Consider the following 18175-nt stretch of genomic DNA (forward strand, 5'->3'; position numbering starts at 1 on the left):
TAAAAAAAAAATTAAAGATGAAGATAAGACAGGAACTTACAAGTCTATCACTTGTGTGACTTTTTTCAGCAAGAATCTGTTGCGTTTTTCTGCAAATCGAAACAATAAAGGGATAGATCAGTGAAGGTAAAGGTGACAGATCTTCGTTTGAAAGAAGAAGGGACAAAAGGGAACAAGGATGCTCTTTAATTTGGTGTCTAATTTTAGCGTCATGTACAGGTTGTTTTTGAAAAATTTTGATAAATTGTTTCTTGTCTTTTGGCAAGAGACGAGAGAAGGGAATAGAGGGAAAGGATGGAATTAGAAAATTGGAGTCCAAATCAATGACAGTAATTTGAGAACAAAGGGGAAGATAAACTCTTGGTTGTTGAGAAAGTATTACAATGTTTAATGTAGTGTCAGCGGTGAGAGAGAGGAAAACATGCATGAAAAGCAATTGTATTTCACAAACTAAGGTCCACCCTCAGTTTTAGACTGGAATCCACGTCAAAAAACGTGTGGTTGGTATTAACCAAACACTTTAAAATATCTTTTAATTCCGACCGCCGCCGCAACAGCAAACCCAAACACCATTTTAAAGGCGTGTTTGAAATTATGGTAGTGTTAATGGTTCAAAGTGTTTTCACTTAGAAATGCATCAAAATAAAGTTTTTTATTTTTATTTTTTTAAAATTAATTTTTCTATTAGCATATCAAAATGATCCAAAAATATTAAAATTAATTTTTCTATCAGCATATCAAAATGATCCAAAAATATTAAAAAATTATTTAAATTAAATTTTTTAAAATAATTAAAAAAATACGATTTACACTGTATTTCCAAACATATTCTAACATCGGGCTAAGAAAGGAAAGATAGCTAAAAAATTTTGAAATTTATATTAGAAGAGTGAATTTGATCCTTGCCTTTTATGAAAAAAATAATCAATTCTTTTAGTTTAAAAAACTCAATATTGAGTCTTATATTTTATATGTTTTGGAACTGCTACAATCAAAATTAGAAATGCATTTAAAAGAGTTAAAATATGAGAATTTTAAAAAGAATTAACACTCAAGTCAACGTGGGTCAAATGACTAACTTATAATTTTAAAAACTAGAAAACTAATTTCCAAAACCCATAAAAACTACAAAGACCGAGTCGTAATTCACTCAACCTTTCAGTTTTTATTTTATAAATCTTGAACCAAAAGGAAAAAAAAAAAAAGAGGACGAAAGGGATGCTACGACGCCGTTGTTGGAAGTTCGGCTACGGTCTTTAAACAGAACTCAGTAAGATGTGCCCTAAATCTCGTATCTCGATGCCTAGTAATCTTGGAAACATAAAACCCTTTTCAACAGCATCGACATAAACCACTGAAAAAAAACTTTAAAAGCTTTTGTTTCTGTGCTGTAAGAATACATATTTTTTTAAATTTTAAATTAATTTTTTTGTGTTTTAAAATTAATGAAAAGATTTGAAAAGTTTTTTTTTATTGTTTTATACGACGGTATCAAAACTAAATTTTAAAAAATTAAAAAATATTATTTTAAATAAAAAACCTTAAAAAATAATCATAATTATAAAAATCAACCTCTCTCTTGTATACATACCACAAGAACAGCAAGTAATATTTTTCCTCTTAGAAAAAATCCCCACAAACAGCCCTTTAGAATCGCGTTTCTTTTGCCTGACCCAGCTTTTACATCTCTTCATAGACATACCACAGATCACGTCTTTTTGTTGCTCCCTCTTCCCCCCCCTCTCTCTCTAGATTTATTATATATTTCCCCTTCCTCTCTCTTTCTCTCTCTGTTTGTTTTTTGGTCACGGGACCTCTACCGCCCCTGTTGCCCACAGAAAGGCATATCTCACAGGCTAATTTTGATAAAAACATGGGACATTTGAACCAAAAAGCACAAAAAAACCACCCTCAGCCCCGCTAACCTTAACCCTCAAGGCCATAACCTTCCAAAACAATTACACCACTACTGGGAAAAAAAGGTGATCTCATCTCTCCTTGCAAGCTCACTCTCATATTCTTTAAAGCTACATTTACAGCGCCTAACTATCTCTCTTTTTTGTTTTGTCCATTCACTTATTATTATTTTTATGCATGTGTGTCACATTTTATTTTCTTGCAATCAATTGGAAGACCTAGCTTTTGCTGCTGCTGGTATGCATGTATGTCTGGTATATAGCCGCTGCTGCTGCTGGTGGTGTCCCAAAATATATTTATACAAGTACAAAAACAACTTAATACCCCCGAGAAAAAATAGAAGACATGCAATTAAAAGAAACCCTTTTGGCACAAGGACTTTTGTTTAGGGATTTTAGGTCTATCTGGTTAATTAAATAGGGGGTTTTTATTTAATTTTGTATCATCTTCTAGGGCATGCATTTTTCACATGATCATGTACCAAAAAATCTGGTTGTGGGTTTTGGATGGTGTGGATCCATTGTTGTTTTCCTACAGTTACTGCAACGATTAATGGTGAAACGATGCTAATGTACGGTTCCATGGCACTTTTTGTATCTGGGTTTGATGGGTTAGGGTTTTAACTGATAATCTCTGCAAAAAGATTGAGGCTTTGAGGTGGGTTTTTTTTGTTTTTTAAGGGTCTGGGCCTTCTTTAATTTTTGTTGTCGATTAATTTATAATGTTTGATTTGTTTCATGTGTTATTTAGTCGTGCTACTTTGTCTTGTACCGTAGCAGAAGCTATGTTTTACAAGTTTGTAAGGGAAGATAGAGAAAACAAAATTTAATTTTTTGCTTTCGTAACCCTCTGTAATGTACATGGGTTCTGCACCCCTGCATGTTGATTTGAATTTTGCTAGGTGCGGAAACCCCCTAGATTTTGATGACAGCTGCAGTTGTTTTTATCTGCATTGTATTAATTTGATAAATTAAAATTCAATCATTTCTTAATTAATTGGCTTTTTTTGGGATTCTTAATTGAATGTAATGAGAGTAGATTTTGCTCCTCTTTTTATATTAAAATATCAATATCTCCTTTTTTTAATCAATTACATACGAACACATTATGTTCATTTAATGAGGTCAGTTTTAGGAGAAAAAATGATAATACTTTGCAAATTTATTACAAATAAACAACCACGGTAAGTTATGCACATAAGGTGACCTGGATGAGATACAGAGGGAAGTGACTTCACTCAGACTGACTTTTTTTTTTTTAATGCAGTGATAGAACTTTACTGGACTAGTATAGAAAAAGATTAAGACGTAGATGTTGCAAATAACCAGGTTGGGCTTTGGAATCATTAGGCAACTCAGTATCTTTGAGTTTTATTAACTGAAGAGAGGAATGATAACTTCGGTTTTCAACTGTTGAAGGATGTGATAACTTCAGTTTTCAACTGTTGAACGATGTTCACTTAATATCAAATGACTAGCAAAAGTGAAAACGAGGGAAATTTTGTTTATTCAGAATAATGGGTCGCAATCTTTTTTGAAAACTGATGAAAACATGACCTTTTTTACTGTTAGATTGTTGTGGGTTTCTGTGGAAATTCAATGATAAGATGAGTTCATTATTTTAGAGATGGTTACAATCATTCCATCTTCCTTTCTTGTAATGGTCTTGTGAAACATTAGAAGTCATTAACTGAATGAGGTCATGATATGCAAACCTTGAGTCAGTACTGCCCTTGCAATAGTAATGGATAATTTGGTGTTTCCTTTCCCCACCTCAAGAATGATTAGAATTCACAACCCCACCTTTCTAGGTGCTTCTTTTGAATGATATCGCTCATACAAGTGTTGACCCTTTGCACCTGTATCGCCTTCCTTTTCTAATGTGGTCTCCAATTACCTCATCACAAGAGAGCTTCCCTATGGTGGATTGATTGAAAAAACAAATCCCAAGTGCAGTTCTGAATTTTATTTGGCCCTAGCACCTTAGGAATTCATACTTGATGAAAGCAATAGGCCCTGCTCCCAAGTCGTATTGAATCAGAGCTCTTCTTGCTAACGTCCTCTGGTACATGGAAAGCTGTAGAACATGTTTTTTTAATATATAAATATAACAGTGAAAGTAATAAAAACATTTGCCTGCTTGCTTTCCTTGTTGGATTTTTAAGTGTTGTTTGAAATCTCAATTGAAAGGGACATGGTATTCTGTGTTTACATGTTAAAGTGGGGATTTTTAAGTCTGATTTTGTAATGTCAAATTATTTATGATTAAAGATTCTTCAATCTCTTTGTCAAGCCTTCTAGCCATTAGGTTATTATGTATACTTGTATTTGCTAGTTGCTTTTGCCCACAGCGTAGTACTCTCTATATTTATTCTGCGGAAAAAGTGCTGATTGTGCTGATTTTTACATGTTTGAAAACTTTTCTGCACTATCCTTTTCTGTTGCTATAGAGAAGAAGGCATGAATTGATGCATGCTTGCTATAGTTAGATAAAGCATTACCATGGTTGGTGCGAGGTTCCTTTTTATTTGATGTGCATAAACCTGGAAATTTGGCATGCAGTTTGATTATCTGCCATGTGATTTTTCCCTCCATATCTGAGAATTTGTTGGGCCAATAATTGGCTTGATTAGCTAACAATAAAACACGCTATGTTGAATTACTGGACTACAGATTGTTTGGGAGTTTACTTATCAAGGACGCCTTTAATTACCACCATTTATGACTGGCAGCTTTTTTTTTTTTCTGAACATTTCTCTGACTGTTTGATTTATTGACCTGCACTAGAACAGGGAAATGAGTTTGGAATGACCAATACATGTTTTGTGGGACTGCAGATTTCAGTTTAAATTATGGATGTGCTTCCTTGTAATGGTGTTCAGCATGCTGGAGAATCTGATTGTGAATGACAGAGTTCAGGGACAGATTTTACTTATGATGGAGAATCTAATGGTTTTAAACGTGTAGAACAAGTTGAAATGGATGATGGCAGAGTGAATGACTTATTGCTAAATGTAGAAGAGTCTCGTATAGAAAGACAATGTGAGGGACTAGGGACAGTTGACAAATTGCATATTTCTGAAGGTGTAACTTCATATTCTGATTGTCAGGTAGAGAGCCAAAGGTTATCCTGTGATTCTCAGGATTTTGGAGAAGATGACATAAACATACAGAATTATTACACAGAACCCAATGCAGCCTCTGAAAACTCTAATTTAATTGTTGACACCATTGAAAGCGAACCAAACAGCTGTAGGTATGGAGAACAATCTCTTTTAGAGCCTCACTGGCTAGAACACGATGAATCCGTGGCACTATGGGTCAAGGTAACTCTTTTTTTAATTTCTCTATTCTTGCTTCCATGAAATAACAGTTGGTCTTTAGCAAATGCTGTATAGAAAATGTTGATTGTAAGATGTCACATGCAATGTTAATCTTTTGGGGCTTGGATTGTGCTGGTGGTGCACTACCCTTTTTTTGGGGCTCCCCTGGTGTTGTCTTTCACATGTTAGGAAAAGTTTTTTTAATCCAGGAATTTTAAAATTTCTGTATATTACTGGGGATTTTTCCCAAGTTTGATTTTCATGCTGATACTCCTATGATCTTCTAAGTATAGTGGAGAGGCAAGTGGCAGGCTGGAATCAGATGTGCACGGGCAGACTGGCCATTGTCAACTTTGAGAGCCAAACCAACTCCTGATCGAAAGCAGTATTTTGTGATATTTTTTCCTCACACCAGAAATTATTCCTGGGCAGATATGCTGCTTGTCCAGCCAATCAATGGATTTCCAGAGCCTATTGCATATAAGACTCACAAAATTGGGCTAAAAATGGTTAAAGATATGAGTGTTGCACGGCGGTTTATAATGAAAAAGCTGGCTGTTGCCATGGTGAATATTGTCGATCAGTTTCATTCTGAGGTATAATTTTTAATCTTTTGTTGTTTTTTTTTTTTCAAATACTTATTGATACTCATGCCTCTGTTACTGTTTCCTTGCAATTTCTCTCTTTGTTCTTTTAAACTTGTCATAGGCTTTAGTAGACCCAGCTCGTGATGTGATGGTCTGGAAGGAATTTGCCATGGAGGCTTCACGATGTAGTGGTTATTCTGATCTTGGAAGAATGCTTCTGAAACTTAAAAATGTAAACTCCTTTCCCTGTCGATGGTGTAGGTTCTAGGTCTTTTTTCCTCCTTTTCTTTTTACAATGGAGCAAGTAGAACTTATGATCTATAAGAGCCAAACCCCCCTACTGATTCCTTAAAGCTATGCATTTGTTCCTTTCTTTTTTATGCATTGAAACATGTGTTCATTAAACGTGGGAGAAAGCAGTTATGAATAAACTTTACTGTTTGGAAATTAAGTTGTTTGCTGTTGCATTTCCTTGTTTTTTGTTTATAAATTTAGTCTTTTTTCATCACGTGTCAAGTTGTCATGCTCTGGTGTTTTTCTTTGTGGACTATAATTTAGGTGCATTGGACCATTTGAAGACTTCTTTTTTTCCCTACACATGTTAAAACATGGACCTTTTAATTCCGCATTTATTCACCAATTTTTTTTTCCCTTGCATTAATTTAAACACCAAACAATCCCCCTCCCCCCTCTTGGTAAATGATGATGTAATGGCACTTGTCCTTTCTCTGCAGATGATTTTGCAACAGTACATAAGTTCTGATTGGCTGCAGAATTCTTTTCAATCCTGGGTACAACAGTGTCAAGTTGCATGTAGTGCTGAATCCATTGAATTGCTTAGGGAGGTATGTATTAACTTGGCTGCTGACACATTAATTTGACTGCAGGTTGTTCTGACATGTAAAAGGCATGCTGAAGTTAACATTTCTGTCATGTCAAAATTATAATAGAATAAATTTCGTTCCTTGATATGGTATTTGATATATTCATCTACCACATGGGACTTTCTAGAAAATTGATAAAAAAAGGGCATGCGAATGTCTGCTTACCTAAATCAATTAAAATTTATTTATTATGCAAAAACATCCACATTCAATTCATGTTTTTGCTTCTTGTGATTAACTTTGAAATGTTTATTCAATAACCAGTTGATGCATATCTAATGTATTGTTGTAAGAGCTGAGCTATGTGATTTCCACAATTGTAACAGATTGACATAGAAAGCAAATGCCACACAACCTGTGGCCATATGAACTTTCAATACAGTAAGCCTCTCCCTATTTTAGGTTAACCCTGTCTCGTGGGTTGCTTCATTCGTGCAAGGATACATGATTGTTTGCTGGGCCATTAGGCTTCAGCTTGCACCTGCGCTGCCCACCTCCCTTTTCGTGCTAAGTTTTATAATCTTGTATCTTTGTCTTCAAACATTTGTTGATTGTGGCTTTCTGTGATTCAAGGAATTGTACAATTCTATTCTATGGAATGAAGTCGATTCTCTCCATGATGCACCAGTGCAATCGACATTGGGATCCGAGTGGAAAACCTGGAAGCATGAAGCTATGAAGTGGTTCTCAACCTCCCAACCTGTGACAAGTGGTGGAGATATGGAGCAGCAGAACTGTGACAATCTCTCTCCCTCAGCCATCAGTCTTCAAGCTACCAGGAAGAGGCCAAAGCTTGAAGTTCGCCGTGCAGAGACACATGCTTCCCAGGTTGAGTCCAGCAGTCTACTTCAGACTACGAATGTCGAAATTGACTCAGAGTTTTTCAGTAATCGAGACACTGTCAATGCTCATACTTTAGAATCAGAGCTTTCTAAAGAGGATGGTTTTGGCGAGGTAGCTGCACCTTTAGAGTCACCTTGTAGCATGGCTGATAGATGGGATGGGATTGTAGTTGAAACAGGGAATCCTGAGACTGTACAGAACAAAGGTGTAGAAATGACACCTGTTAATGAAGTTTTGGCTAAGGAAAGCATGGAACCTGGGAGTAAGAATCGCCAGTGTACAGCTTTTATTGAATCTAAGGGAAGACAGTGTGTGAGGTGGGCTAATGATGGTGATGTTTATTGTTGTGTGCATCTGGCCTCTCGTTTTGCTGGCAGCTCCACTAGAGAAGAGGCAAGTCCTGTTCATGGTCCTATGTGTGAAGGTACCACTGTTCTTGGTACTCGATGCAAGCATCGGTCTCTACCAGGTACCACATTCTGCAAGAAACACAGACCCTGGCCTGATGCAGAGAAAACCTCAAATTTGCCAGAGAATCCCCTCAAGAGAAAACATGAAGAGATCTTTCCCAGTTCAGACACCACATATTGCAAAGAGATGGTATTGTCTGGACAAGTTGAAAATCCCCTTCGAGTGCAACCTGTCTCAGCCATGGATGGTGATGCCTTTCATGGAAGGAAAAGCTTACCAGAGAAACTTGAGCATCCTGGCCATGATTGCAATAGCTCCAAGATGCTGCACTGTATTGGCTCAAGCTCCCTTGATAGTAGTATCCTGTGTCCTGAGAGTCCAAAGCGCTATTCGTTGTACTGTGACAAACACATTCCTAGTTGGCTCAAGCGTGCTAGAAATGGTAGAAGTAGGATAATATCGAAAGAAGTGTTTATAGATCTTTTGAAGGATTGTCGCTCATTGCAGCAGAAATTGCATTTACATCAAGCATGTGAGCTTTTCTACAAGCTTTTCAAAAGCATTTTCTCTTTAAGAAACCCAGTTCCTATGGAGGTTCAACTTCAGTGGGCTCTCTCTGAAGCTTCTAAAGATTTTAATGTTGGGGAACTCTTGTTGAAGTTGGTTTTAACTGAAAAGGAGAGACTCAAAAAGTTATGGGGCTTTGCTGTGGAGGAAGATTTACAAGTTTCCTCTGTCATGGAAGAACCAGCAATTTTTCCATTGGCTATCAACTGTAGCCATGATGATGAAAATTCTATTAGGTGCAAAATATGCTCAAAGGAGTTTCTCGATGATAAAGAGCTTGGAAACCACTGGATGGACAACCATAAAAAGGAAGCACAGTGGCATTTCAGAGGTCATGCTTGTGCCATATGCCTGGATTCTTTTACTGACAGAAAAAGTTTGGAAACCCATGTGCAGGAGAGACATCATGTGGAATTTGTTGAACAGTGCATGCTGTTCCAGTGCATTCCTTGTGCCAGTCACTTTGGGAACACTGACCAGTTATGGTTGCATGTCCTCTCTGTTCACCCTGCTGATTTCAGGCTGCCAAAAGGTGCTCAACAACTTAATCTGTCTATGGGTGAAGAGAAGGAGGATTCCTTGCAAAAACTTGAGCTGCAAAATGCAGCATCAATGGAAAATAACACTGAGAATTTAGGTGGTCTAAGAAAGTACATTTGCAAGTTCTGTGGCCTGAAGTTTGATTTACTACCTGATCTTGGTCGCCACCATCAAGCTGCTCATATGGGACCAAATCTATTCAGCTCTCGCCCCCCAAAGAGAGGTGTTCGATATTATGCTTATAGATTAAAATCTGGAAGACTTAGCCGCCCGAAATTTAAGAAAGGTCTGGGGGCAGCAACATATAGCAGCATCAGGAACAGGATGACTTCTGGTCTGAAGAAACGTATCCAGGCTTCAAAATCACTTGGTAGCCAGGGACTAAGCATACAGTCTAATTTGAATGAGGCAGGGGCTTTAGGTAGATTAGCAGAATCTCAATGCTCAGCGGTTGCAAAGATATTGCTTTCTGAGGTTGAGAAAACAAAACCTCGGCCTAATAACCTTGATATCTTAGCTATTGCACGCTCTGCTTGCTGCAAGGTGAGCCTAAAAGCATCACTGGAGGGGAAATATGGAGTGTTGCCGGAGCGTTTTTATTTGAAGGCAGCCAAGCTCTGCAGTGAGCATAATATTCAAGTACAATGGCACCAGGAGGAGTTTAGTTGTTCCAGAGGATGTAAGAGTTTCAAGGATCCAGGATTATTATCACCCTTGATGGCTCTTCCAAATGGTTTTAAGGGGAAACAGATGATGCATTCATCTGATCATATAAAGAGTGAGTGTGAAGTGGATGAGTGCCACTATATTATAGATGTGCATGATGTTACAGAGGGGTCTAAGCAGAAGGCTACCGTCTTGTGTACCGACATGAGCTTTGGGAGGGAGACAATACCAGTGCCATGTGTTGTAGATGAAAATCTCCTGGATTCCCTCCATGTCTTGGCAGATGGTTATGATGGTCAAATTAGTAAATTCCCCAAGCCCTGGGATACTTTTACCTATGTAACAGGGCCAGTTCATGATCAATGTGATGGTCTGGACATTGAGGTATCTTTTGGTTGGGTTTCTAATTTGTTTTTTAGATTTGATTTGATTTTGATTATGACCAATTGTATAGATGTGGTATGCACTTTTTGGTTGTCATCCTACATTGGAGATGATTGAACCCTGATTGGCTGCTGAGGACACTGCAATTCGAAATATAAAACACATATACACAGACACACATATGCATAGAGATAGAAAGGAAGACAAACCCCAAACAAATATGCTCGTTCATGCCATCTGCATATCCATATAATTTTAGAAATGCATTGAACACTGCTTTTTTCTCCTCCCACATCCCTTTTCATGTAGGGTTTGCAATTGAAGTGTTCTTGCCAATATTCAATGTGCTGTCCTGAAACATGTGATCATGTTTATCTCTTTGATAATGACTATGAAGATGCGAAGGACATATATGGGAAATCCATGCTTGGCAGATTTCCGTATGACTATAAGGGGCGGCTTGTTCTGGAGGTAATTTCATTTTCTTTTTACCAGTGCAAATAGTTACTGATTACACTCCAAAGTTGATGTTCTTTTGATAGCTGAGTATCTATGATTGACTGCATATGGAGTAGCTTCCTCATCCCCTGAACTTCTATTCTCTGCAAATTTTTTATTGGCCTGCTGCTTTAAGAGTGTCTGGTGTGGTGACTGATACATGCTATTGTTTCTCTCTTCTATATTACTTGCCAATTTGATTCCATAAACTGTATGTGTGTGAATCCCGTAATAGAAAATAACGTAAAAATCTATCTTCCATTCACATCACCACCTTGCTCGATTCCCCCATCATAAGTAGCTTTTACTTGATCTGATGACGGGAGATGGCATGAAAGCTAGTTGAATTTCAAGAAAGTTGAAAAGAGCAGGAATTTTTCTAGTTATGAAACATCATGCTACTAATACCAATGCTCTTTTTTTTTTTTGTGAGGGATGAAAGAAGAACTGTATTGGAATGGGACGGATATATGGATTTATAGAAGAGATGCCCTCCCATAAAACAATAGAAGAAACAAAATGGAACACGAGAGCATTAGAATTCTATTCAATGTCAGCTAAGTAAACATCCTAAAGGTTCCTAAAGCATCACACCATAAAGAAGTGATGAATGCTACCCTGTACCATTAGAATATCCTCAAAGTTAAGGATGTTACTACTTTAATGATTCTACAGTGTGCAGAACAAAGCACATATCTTTTAACTGCTCACACCTCTGATTAAGCCTTCAAGTATAAATATGATAACTTAAAGGTATTGGTTCAAGATGCTTGCAAGTATCTAGTATCAGTACTTTAGATTTGATCTGATAAATGATAAAAACCAGGATTCTGTTGGCCCATGAGATCACTAGGTCTTAATTTTCCCCTGATGGAGTTAAATAGTTGTTAAACATGTAAAACTTTGTACTCCATTTCTCATTTCTGTGCCAAGCTCTATTTGACAAGCAGATATAGCCTGTTGTTTTGGTTCTCTCCCTGCCTATTTGTGAGAGGTTGGTGGGGATTTGGTGGCCTGCACCCTTGTTTTGCTGATGAGATTTGCATTTGAAACATTTCTTGCTAAATTGTGCAGGAAGGTTACCTTGTTTACGAGTGCAATAGCATGTGCAACTGCAATAAAACTTGCCCAAATAGAGTTTTACAGAATGGAATACGAGTGAAACTGGAAGTCTTTAAAACAGATAATAAAGTAACAATACTCCTCAATTAGAGTTTTGCTTTCAATTGTTCACTGTCTCTAGAGTACCATATTAATTTGTCTTGCTGAAGTACAGGGTTGGGCTGTCAGGGCAGGTGAACCAATCCTACGTGGTACATTTATATGTGAGTACATTGGAGAGGTTTTAAATGAACAGGAGGCAAGCAATAGGCGTGACAGGTTATAAACTTTGAAAAATGCAATTTTTGTTCATTTTGGTTTTTTTGCTTTGTTTTGAATGTGCCTTGTTTGATTTTTAGGTATGGCAAAGAAGGTTGCAGTTATATATATAAAATTGATGCTCATACCAATGATATGAGCAGAATGGTTGAAGGACAGGCCCTTTATTTTATTGATGCTACAAAGTATGGGAATGTTTCACGGTTCATCAATCACAGGTAGGGAATGCTGTTAGGTATTATTCCTTGCAGTAGTCTTCTCTATAGTTTGAGAAATTTGCTTCTTGGAGACAAATGTATCAATGTGAACCAATTAAAATTTCATCAAACTCGATTGAACCATTTGATTTTCTGCAAAGTGAAGATGTTATCTAGGTTTGATGATGCCTATCTTTAGATATGCCAAGCATTAGCATGATGCCTTTATGAAGATGGATTTGTGAGATAAATGTGTCTGCAAAGCTCAGTTGCCATTTTCATATGAAAAAAAGCAATACCAATGCCTTCAAAACATTTCATAATCCAAATGATGCCTGTCTGATGTGATCATATGCAGCATAATGTGTCATTATCAGATGAAATGTTGATAGCAAAGTAGATTGCCAGTTATACAGAAGAGAAGTATAAGAATTGCTAAGATCTAACATATACGAAACATCAAGCAACTCAAGAGAGTAGTTCTTCAAAGACCTGACTTTCTCCCATCAGGGTACTGGATGGACCATTCATGGAACCAGTCCCTTCATGATCTTTAACCCATGCAGTAGCTGTCTGGCCAGAACTGCAAACTGTGGAAACCAATAACCTCGTTGGTTTTTCCAAGGAAAATTTCTATTGAACTAGAAAACAAAATATTTAAAAGAATTTTTGTTGGAGGACTCTCTAGATGCATGCGAGGTTCGTGCTTTGAAGTACAGGTAGACATATTTTGTTATATAGTTGTATTTATGTTTAAAATAAGGTTAACAACATCCCTACGATTGCACAAGGACATCTTTGTAGCCTTTATTTTCTTGTTTGATGGCTGGTTAGTTAAAGACATTGGTAGGGGAAAAAGGACATGACAATTTAGTAATGCCATAAATCACTTTACCATCCACCTGCTTCTCCTGCCTAAGCAGTGGGGTCAATTCACCACATGCTCTTCAAAATTAGAAGCTTTAGCTTTTGGCATGTAATTTTAACATATAAACTTTCAATTGCATCAACACATGAAGAGACTGATTGCCCATATTTTAAGGGAAGAAAAGCCTCAAGAGTGGGGTAGATGATGGAATAGGGTTCAGGTAGTTGATTAGTTGTCTTAAGTCTTTTCTGGCATGTTATTTTGTCTGCTTTAGGCTTTGCTTGTTGATTCACACTTGACATATGTTCATGTTGGAAGCTGCATGCCAAATCTTGTGAACCACCAAGTTCTGGTCGACAGCATGGATTCTCAGCGTGCTCATATTGGTCTTTATGCAAGTCAGGATGTAAGTAATCACCTCATTCCATCTTGAATATCAATTTTTGTATGCATGGAACTAGGGATGTAGAGATACACATGTTTTCTTGAATCTTATATGTAACTTCAAGACAATAGTTCAAAGGAAGTTTTGTGGGATACTTTTCTGGGCTCTTATTCCTGGTGCATGGTGTATGAGGGGTTCATCTTTACTTTATTGCAGTTCATAGCATACTGCATCTATTTGTTAATAGAACATATTTGTCTCAGCACTGTGTTTGTATTGATTACTTGCACGTTTCATTTATTTGGTTAACCATATCATGTGCAGATAGCTTTTGGTGAAGAACTGACATACAACTATCGGTATGAGCTGCTGCCTGGAGAAGGATATCCTTGCCATTGTGGAGCTTCAAAGTGCCGGGGCCGCCTGTATTAAATCTTAAAATTTATCGTGCTCTCTCCTTCATGAAATAATGGGATGTGGAGAACCTGACACAAGAATCAGATTCGGATGTGTTCAAGGATATTGTGGTTGTTATTCGTTGGCTGATCAAATTGCAAGTAGCTGCCCCAGTGGATTTGGTATCAAGCTGAGAAGATATTGGCCAAGTCCCAAGCAATGGAGCTGGAGGCCTGTGGTCCTCGAGCTACAATCATCTTCTCAATGTCCCGGCAAGTAGCCTGTGTTTATTCTCATTTGTTGATACATTTTCATCCATGAAAGAGGACATCCATAATTTTATCTTGGCTTCTTTTTGTATGGAATGGCTAAAATCGGTGCCTCCTGAGCTTAATGGAAAGTGTAGGTTTTATTTTTCCTCGTCGAAAGAGGACATCCATAATTTTGGCTTCTTTTTGTATGGAATGGCTAAAATCGGTGCCTCCTGAGCTTAATGGAAAGTGTAGGTTTTATTTTTCCTCGTTTTTTTTTCAGATTGTAGGGATATGTGTTCTCCTGATATGTATACCAATTTGAGCATAATCAAGGTGTAAATGTTACAAGAAAAACCAAGCTACTGGAGGGCAAGCCGACAAGCCCAACTTTGATTTCATTTTGGTTTGCAGGTGTTGCGGTGGGCATGGCCTTGAAGCTTGAGTGCACAGAAAAGTCGAAGCAGCTTGTGGAAGGTGAATTCTGGGTTTCTTTGTTAGCCTTACGAATTAAAGGGGCTCAAGTAAAAGAAATATTATAAAATACAGATTAAAAAGATTGAAGGAGTACAGAGACCAATCATTGGTTTAACCTTCAAGTTATTGACGCAATACGTTAATATTATTCCCACAATTTTCTGGATAATTTAGCTTGAGTAGCAACCTCTTAATGCATTCTTGTAGAGCTAAACAATATTGGAGGAAACTAAATTATTAACACTTGCCTATATAATATTGGTTCATTTTATTTTGATATCGTTGTAAATATCATATGTTGCGGGTCAGATTTTATTTTTTTTTGTTGTGGATCAGATTTATTTTAGCTAAAAAATAAATATGCAAGTTTTTTTAACATGTTTTTGAATATAAAAAAATTCTTAATTATAAATAAAAATGCATATGACTGCATCCTCGCAATTAAATAAATCAAGAATTAATCTTGCTAATAAATATAAAAAAGAAAATTGTTAATGTTAACTAAAAACTAAACTGGAAAACTATATATATATATATATATATATATATATATACATATATATGAAAATATTCAATAACTGTTTCTTGAAATAAATATTTTTTTTAATAAAATGACAATTAAAAAAACATGCATATTAAAGCAAATGAAAAAAATTACTATGAAAAAGCTTAAACAATGTCACACATAAAAAATGCCCCATGACATGTTTTATGCCCCATGACATGAAAACAAAACACCAGAATGTTATTCATAAACTAAGAAAAAAAAATCATGTTTTATTAAAAATAATCATAAAAGTTTGTTAAAAAATTATTAAAATTAAGAAAAAAGTTCAATAAAAGACAAAACTATCAAAAAAAAAAAACATAATGGCCAAAAAACAAATGGTAAAAAAAAAGCCCAAACACTAAAGCCTAAACAAGGTGGTCTCCAACATTTAGGATGATTTTGTTTTATTAAGGAATCGATGACTTGTTATGTACCTCTTATTTTTTTTTAAAAAAGTTATAAATGTATGATGTGTCGATTGTTGTGGTAGACAACATGCCGCATATTAGTCTAACTTCGGGCGATTGAAAAGTCATTGAAAAATTAAGCCAAGGGTTGTTTCTCCTAAAAAAATCTTGATTTTCAACTTGATTTTAATAAAAACATGCATAGAAAACACTTTACTCTCATTGAGAAACCTATTAATGACTTTAAATAACCCTAAAAAATAGGTCAAAAAATCAAAATTAACCCAAAATAAGAAATTTTTCAAGTTTAGATCTAAAATTTCTGGCAAAGTGAACGACAAAGAAGACCTAAGATAAAATCTACTCATAGAATAAAACTTGTTGACACCAAAATTGATATTTTTCATGACTAGAATCTGTGTCAAACGAGACTCTCTCTCATCCACTGGATTCTAATAGCTTTCTCTCTCCTCTCTCAAATCAGGAATTGAAAAATAAAAAAATAAATTTTTATATCACAATTAAAATTTTGAAATATTGAGGAACCAAAATGCTATCATTTAAAAAGTAAAAGGACCAAAGTAAATAGTTTGACCCATTTTTTAAACCGCCACACTCTTAACACTTTTTGATATTCTTTTTTCACACTTTGGTCCCTTTTGTTTTGACCCATTTTTTAAACCGCCACACTATTTATTCTTTTTTCACACTTTGGTCCCTTTTGTTTCAATTATGACACTCTTAACACTTTTTTGATAATTTAGGAATAGAAGGATGCAATTGAAGAGAAACAAAGTTTGAGGACTAAATTATATAAAAAAATTCATTGAAGATTGCTACAATAAAAAACCCACGTATTCTAGTTTTTTTCCTCTGATAATTTATCAACATGATAAGGAAAGTAATTGAGATGCATATAATTACAATTTTTAACTTTTTTCTTTTAATTTTTCATAAGAAAACTTTACCCAATCTAACTTCATTTCACTTGCATCTATGATGGATGTACGGAAGTTACACATCATTTATTCTTTTGTTTTTTTTTTGTTTTTATTTCTCTTGTCTTGCTATAGTTTAGTAATTTAGACACTGAGATTTATAACTATGTTTTTTTCCTCTAAATTTCAAATTACAGTTCTCTAGATTTTTTTTATAGCTTATAGTGATTTTTAGGTTGCTCATTTTAACAAATGTTGCAAGTTTTTAGGAAAAGGACTAGTTTATCCTTATATTTAACCTATCTTTATATTTTTTAATGGCATAAATTTAATCTCTAAATAAAAGATCTTCCATCTATTTTTTTTCATCCAAACTAATGAAAAAAGACACATGATTTGCACATGATATATTTTTATAAAAATACCCTTTATTGAATATGATAAGTAATTCTTATGAACTTGTATTTTAAATATCTTGTCTAATATATCTTTAAATATATAATTATACCAATTATTTTCTTAAGTTTTAGATAAGAGTAGCTTGCATAGATAACTGGATGGACCGTACATGCAGGGATCAACCTCGAGAATGGTCATAATAAAAAATATTGTTCCATTCAATACGTAATGTGAAAATAGCGAACTCTAGACATGGATTCCCACCATGCCATATGTTTATATTTTTTATGTAAAAAATGATGTCCAAGTTATGCAAGCACATTTAAAAAAAATAAAAAAATAAACAACTTGCTTTATAGGATTTAATAAATTAGTTTTATTTTAATCAATAAAGATAATTGGCAATGACAGTAGACAAACAATTTTTTTTCTTTAAAAAAGACCATGATCATATGGAGAAAAAACCTTTGGAAGTGTATAACTGGATAAAAAAGAGATAAACAAATTAGCTCGAGTCAACTCAAGGTAGTGTGATAAACATGTAATATAGGTTATAAAGGGCGAGTTAACCTGAAAATTCCATGGTCTAGATTATGAGATCAAGTTAACCCAATAAAGAGAAAATTAAAGAAAATCACAAAACTAATTTTTTTTCAAACTAATATCAAATGATGAAACTGAAAAAGAAAATAAGCCAAAATGAGAGGATGTTAATCGATATTAACTTTTCAAACTTGTAATTTGGGTCATTAGACCAAAAGCACCATACATGGAAAAACAATAAAACCCAATCCCTAGCAAATCAACTAGAGGATGAAATCGAGCTAAGAGATCAATAATAACAAAAAATGATCTAAAATTAAAAAAATAGCAATTAAAAGGATGAGCGTGAAAATCAAAATAAAAAATAAAATAGAATGCAAAAATGTTTTTTGATTGGAGGGTTGAATTGAAACAAAAAATAAATCTAACAAAAGAGCAAAAAAATCAAAAGAATGAGGACTAAATTAGAAAAAAAATACACTATGAACTCAGATTGAATGATGAAATTGAAAACATCAAAACTTTTATGAAAAGGCTAATAAGAAAAAATAAAAATGAAAAGAGGGACCAAAATGGAAAAACTTATACATGATGAATTCAAATTGAAGGATTAAATTAAAAACAAATAAAACTTTAATAAAAAAGCCAAGGATAAAAAAAGAAAAATTAATAGAATAAGGAATGGAATTGAAATATGAATAACAAAGAGGATCAACTTGTATTTTTTATGGTAGTAAAGATAAAAAAAGAAGAAAAAACTAACAA

The 18175-nt window shown here is 35.0% G+C and overlaps 1 protein-coding gene across 2 annotated transcripts; it reads left to right on the forward strand.

Moving 5' to 3' along the window:
• The first annotated feature begins 1652 nt into the window (after nt 1-1652).
• LOC105114896 (histone-lysine N-methyltransferase SUVR5-like) lies at nt 1653-14261 on the forward strand. 2 transcript variants are annotated; one of them, XM_011011608.1, is made up of 12 exons: nt 1653-1982; nt 4754-5242; nt 5533-5835; nt 5948-6058; nt 6561-6671; nt 7284-10121; nt 10431-10592; nt 11694-11810; nt 11896-11999; nt 12080-12217; nt 13383-13470; nt 13774-14261. In XM_011011608.1, exons 2-12 carry the CDS (start codon nt 4895-4897, stop codon nt 13879-13881), a joined length of 4428 nt encoding a protein of 1475 aa, XP_011009910.1. In that variant the 5' UTR covers nt 1653-1982; nt 4754-4894; the 3' UTR covers nt 13882-14261. The 2 variants fall into 2 exon arrangements, with proteins under 2 accessions (XP_011009910.1, XP_011009911.1); XM_011011609.1 differs by lacking the exon at nt 1653-1982 and adding an exon at nt 2026-2574.
• Nucleotides 14262-18175: the final 3914 nt, after the last annotated feature.

The sequence above is a fragment of the Populus euphratica genome, unplaced genomic scaffold (assembly GCF_000495115.2).
Source record: "Populus euphratica unplaced genomic scaffold, PopEup_1.0 scaffold602.1, whole genome shotgun sequence".
Classification (NCBI taxonomy): Eukaryota; Viridiplantae; Streptophyta; class Magnoliopsida; order Malpighiales; family Salicaceae; genus Populus; species Populus euphratica.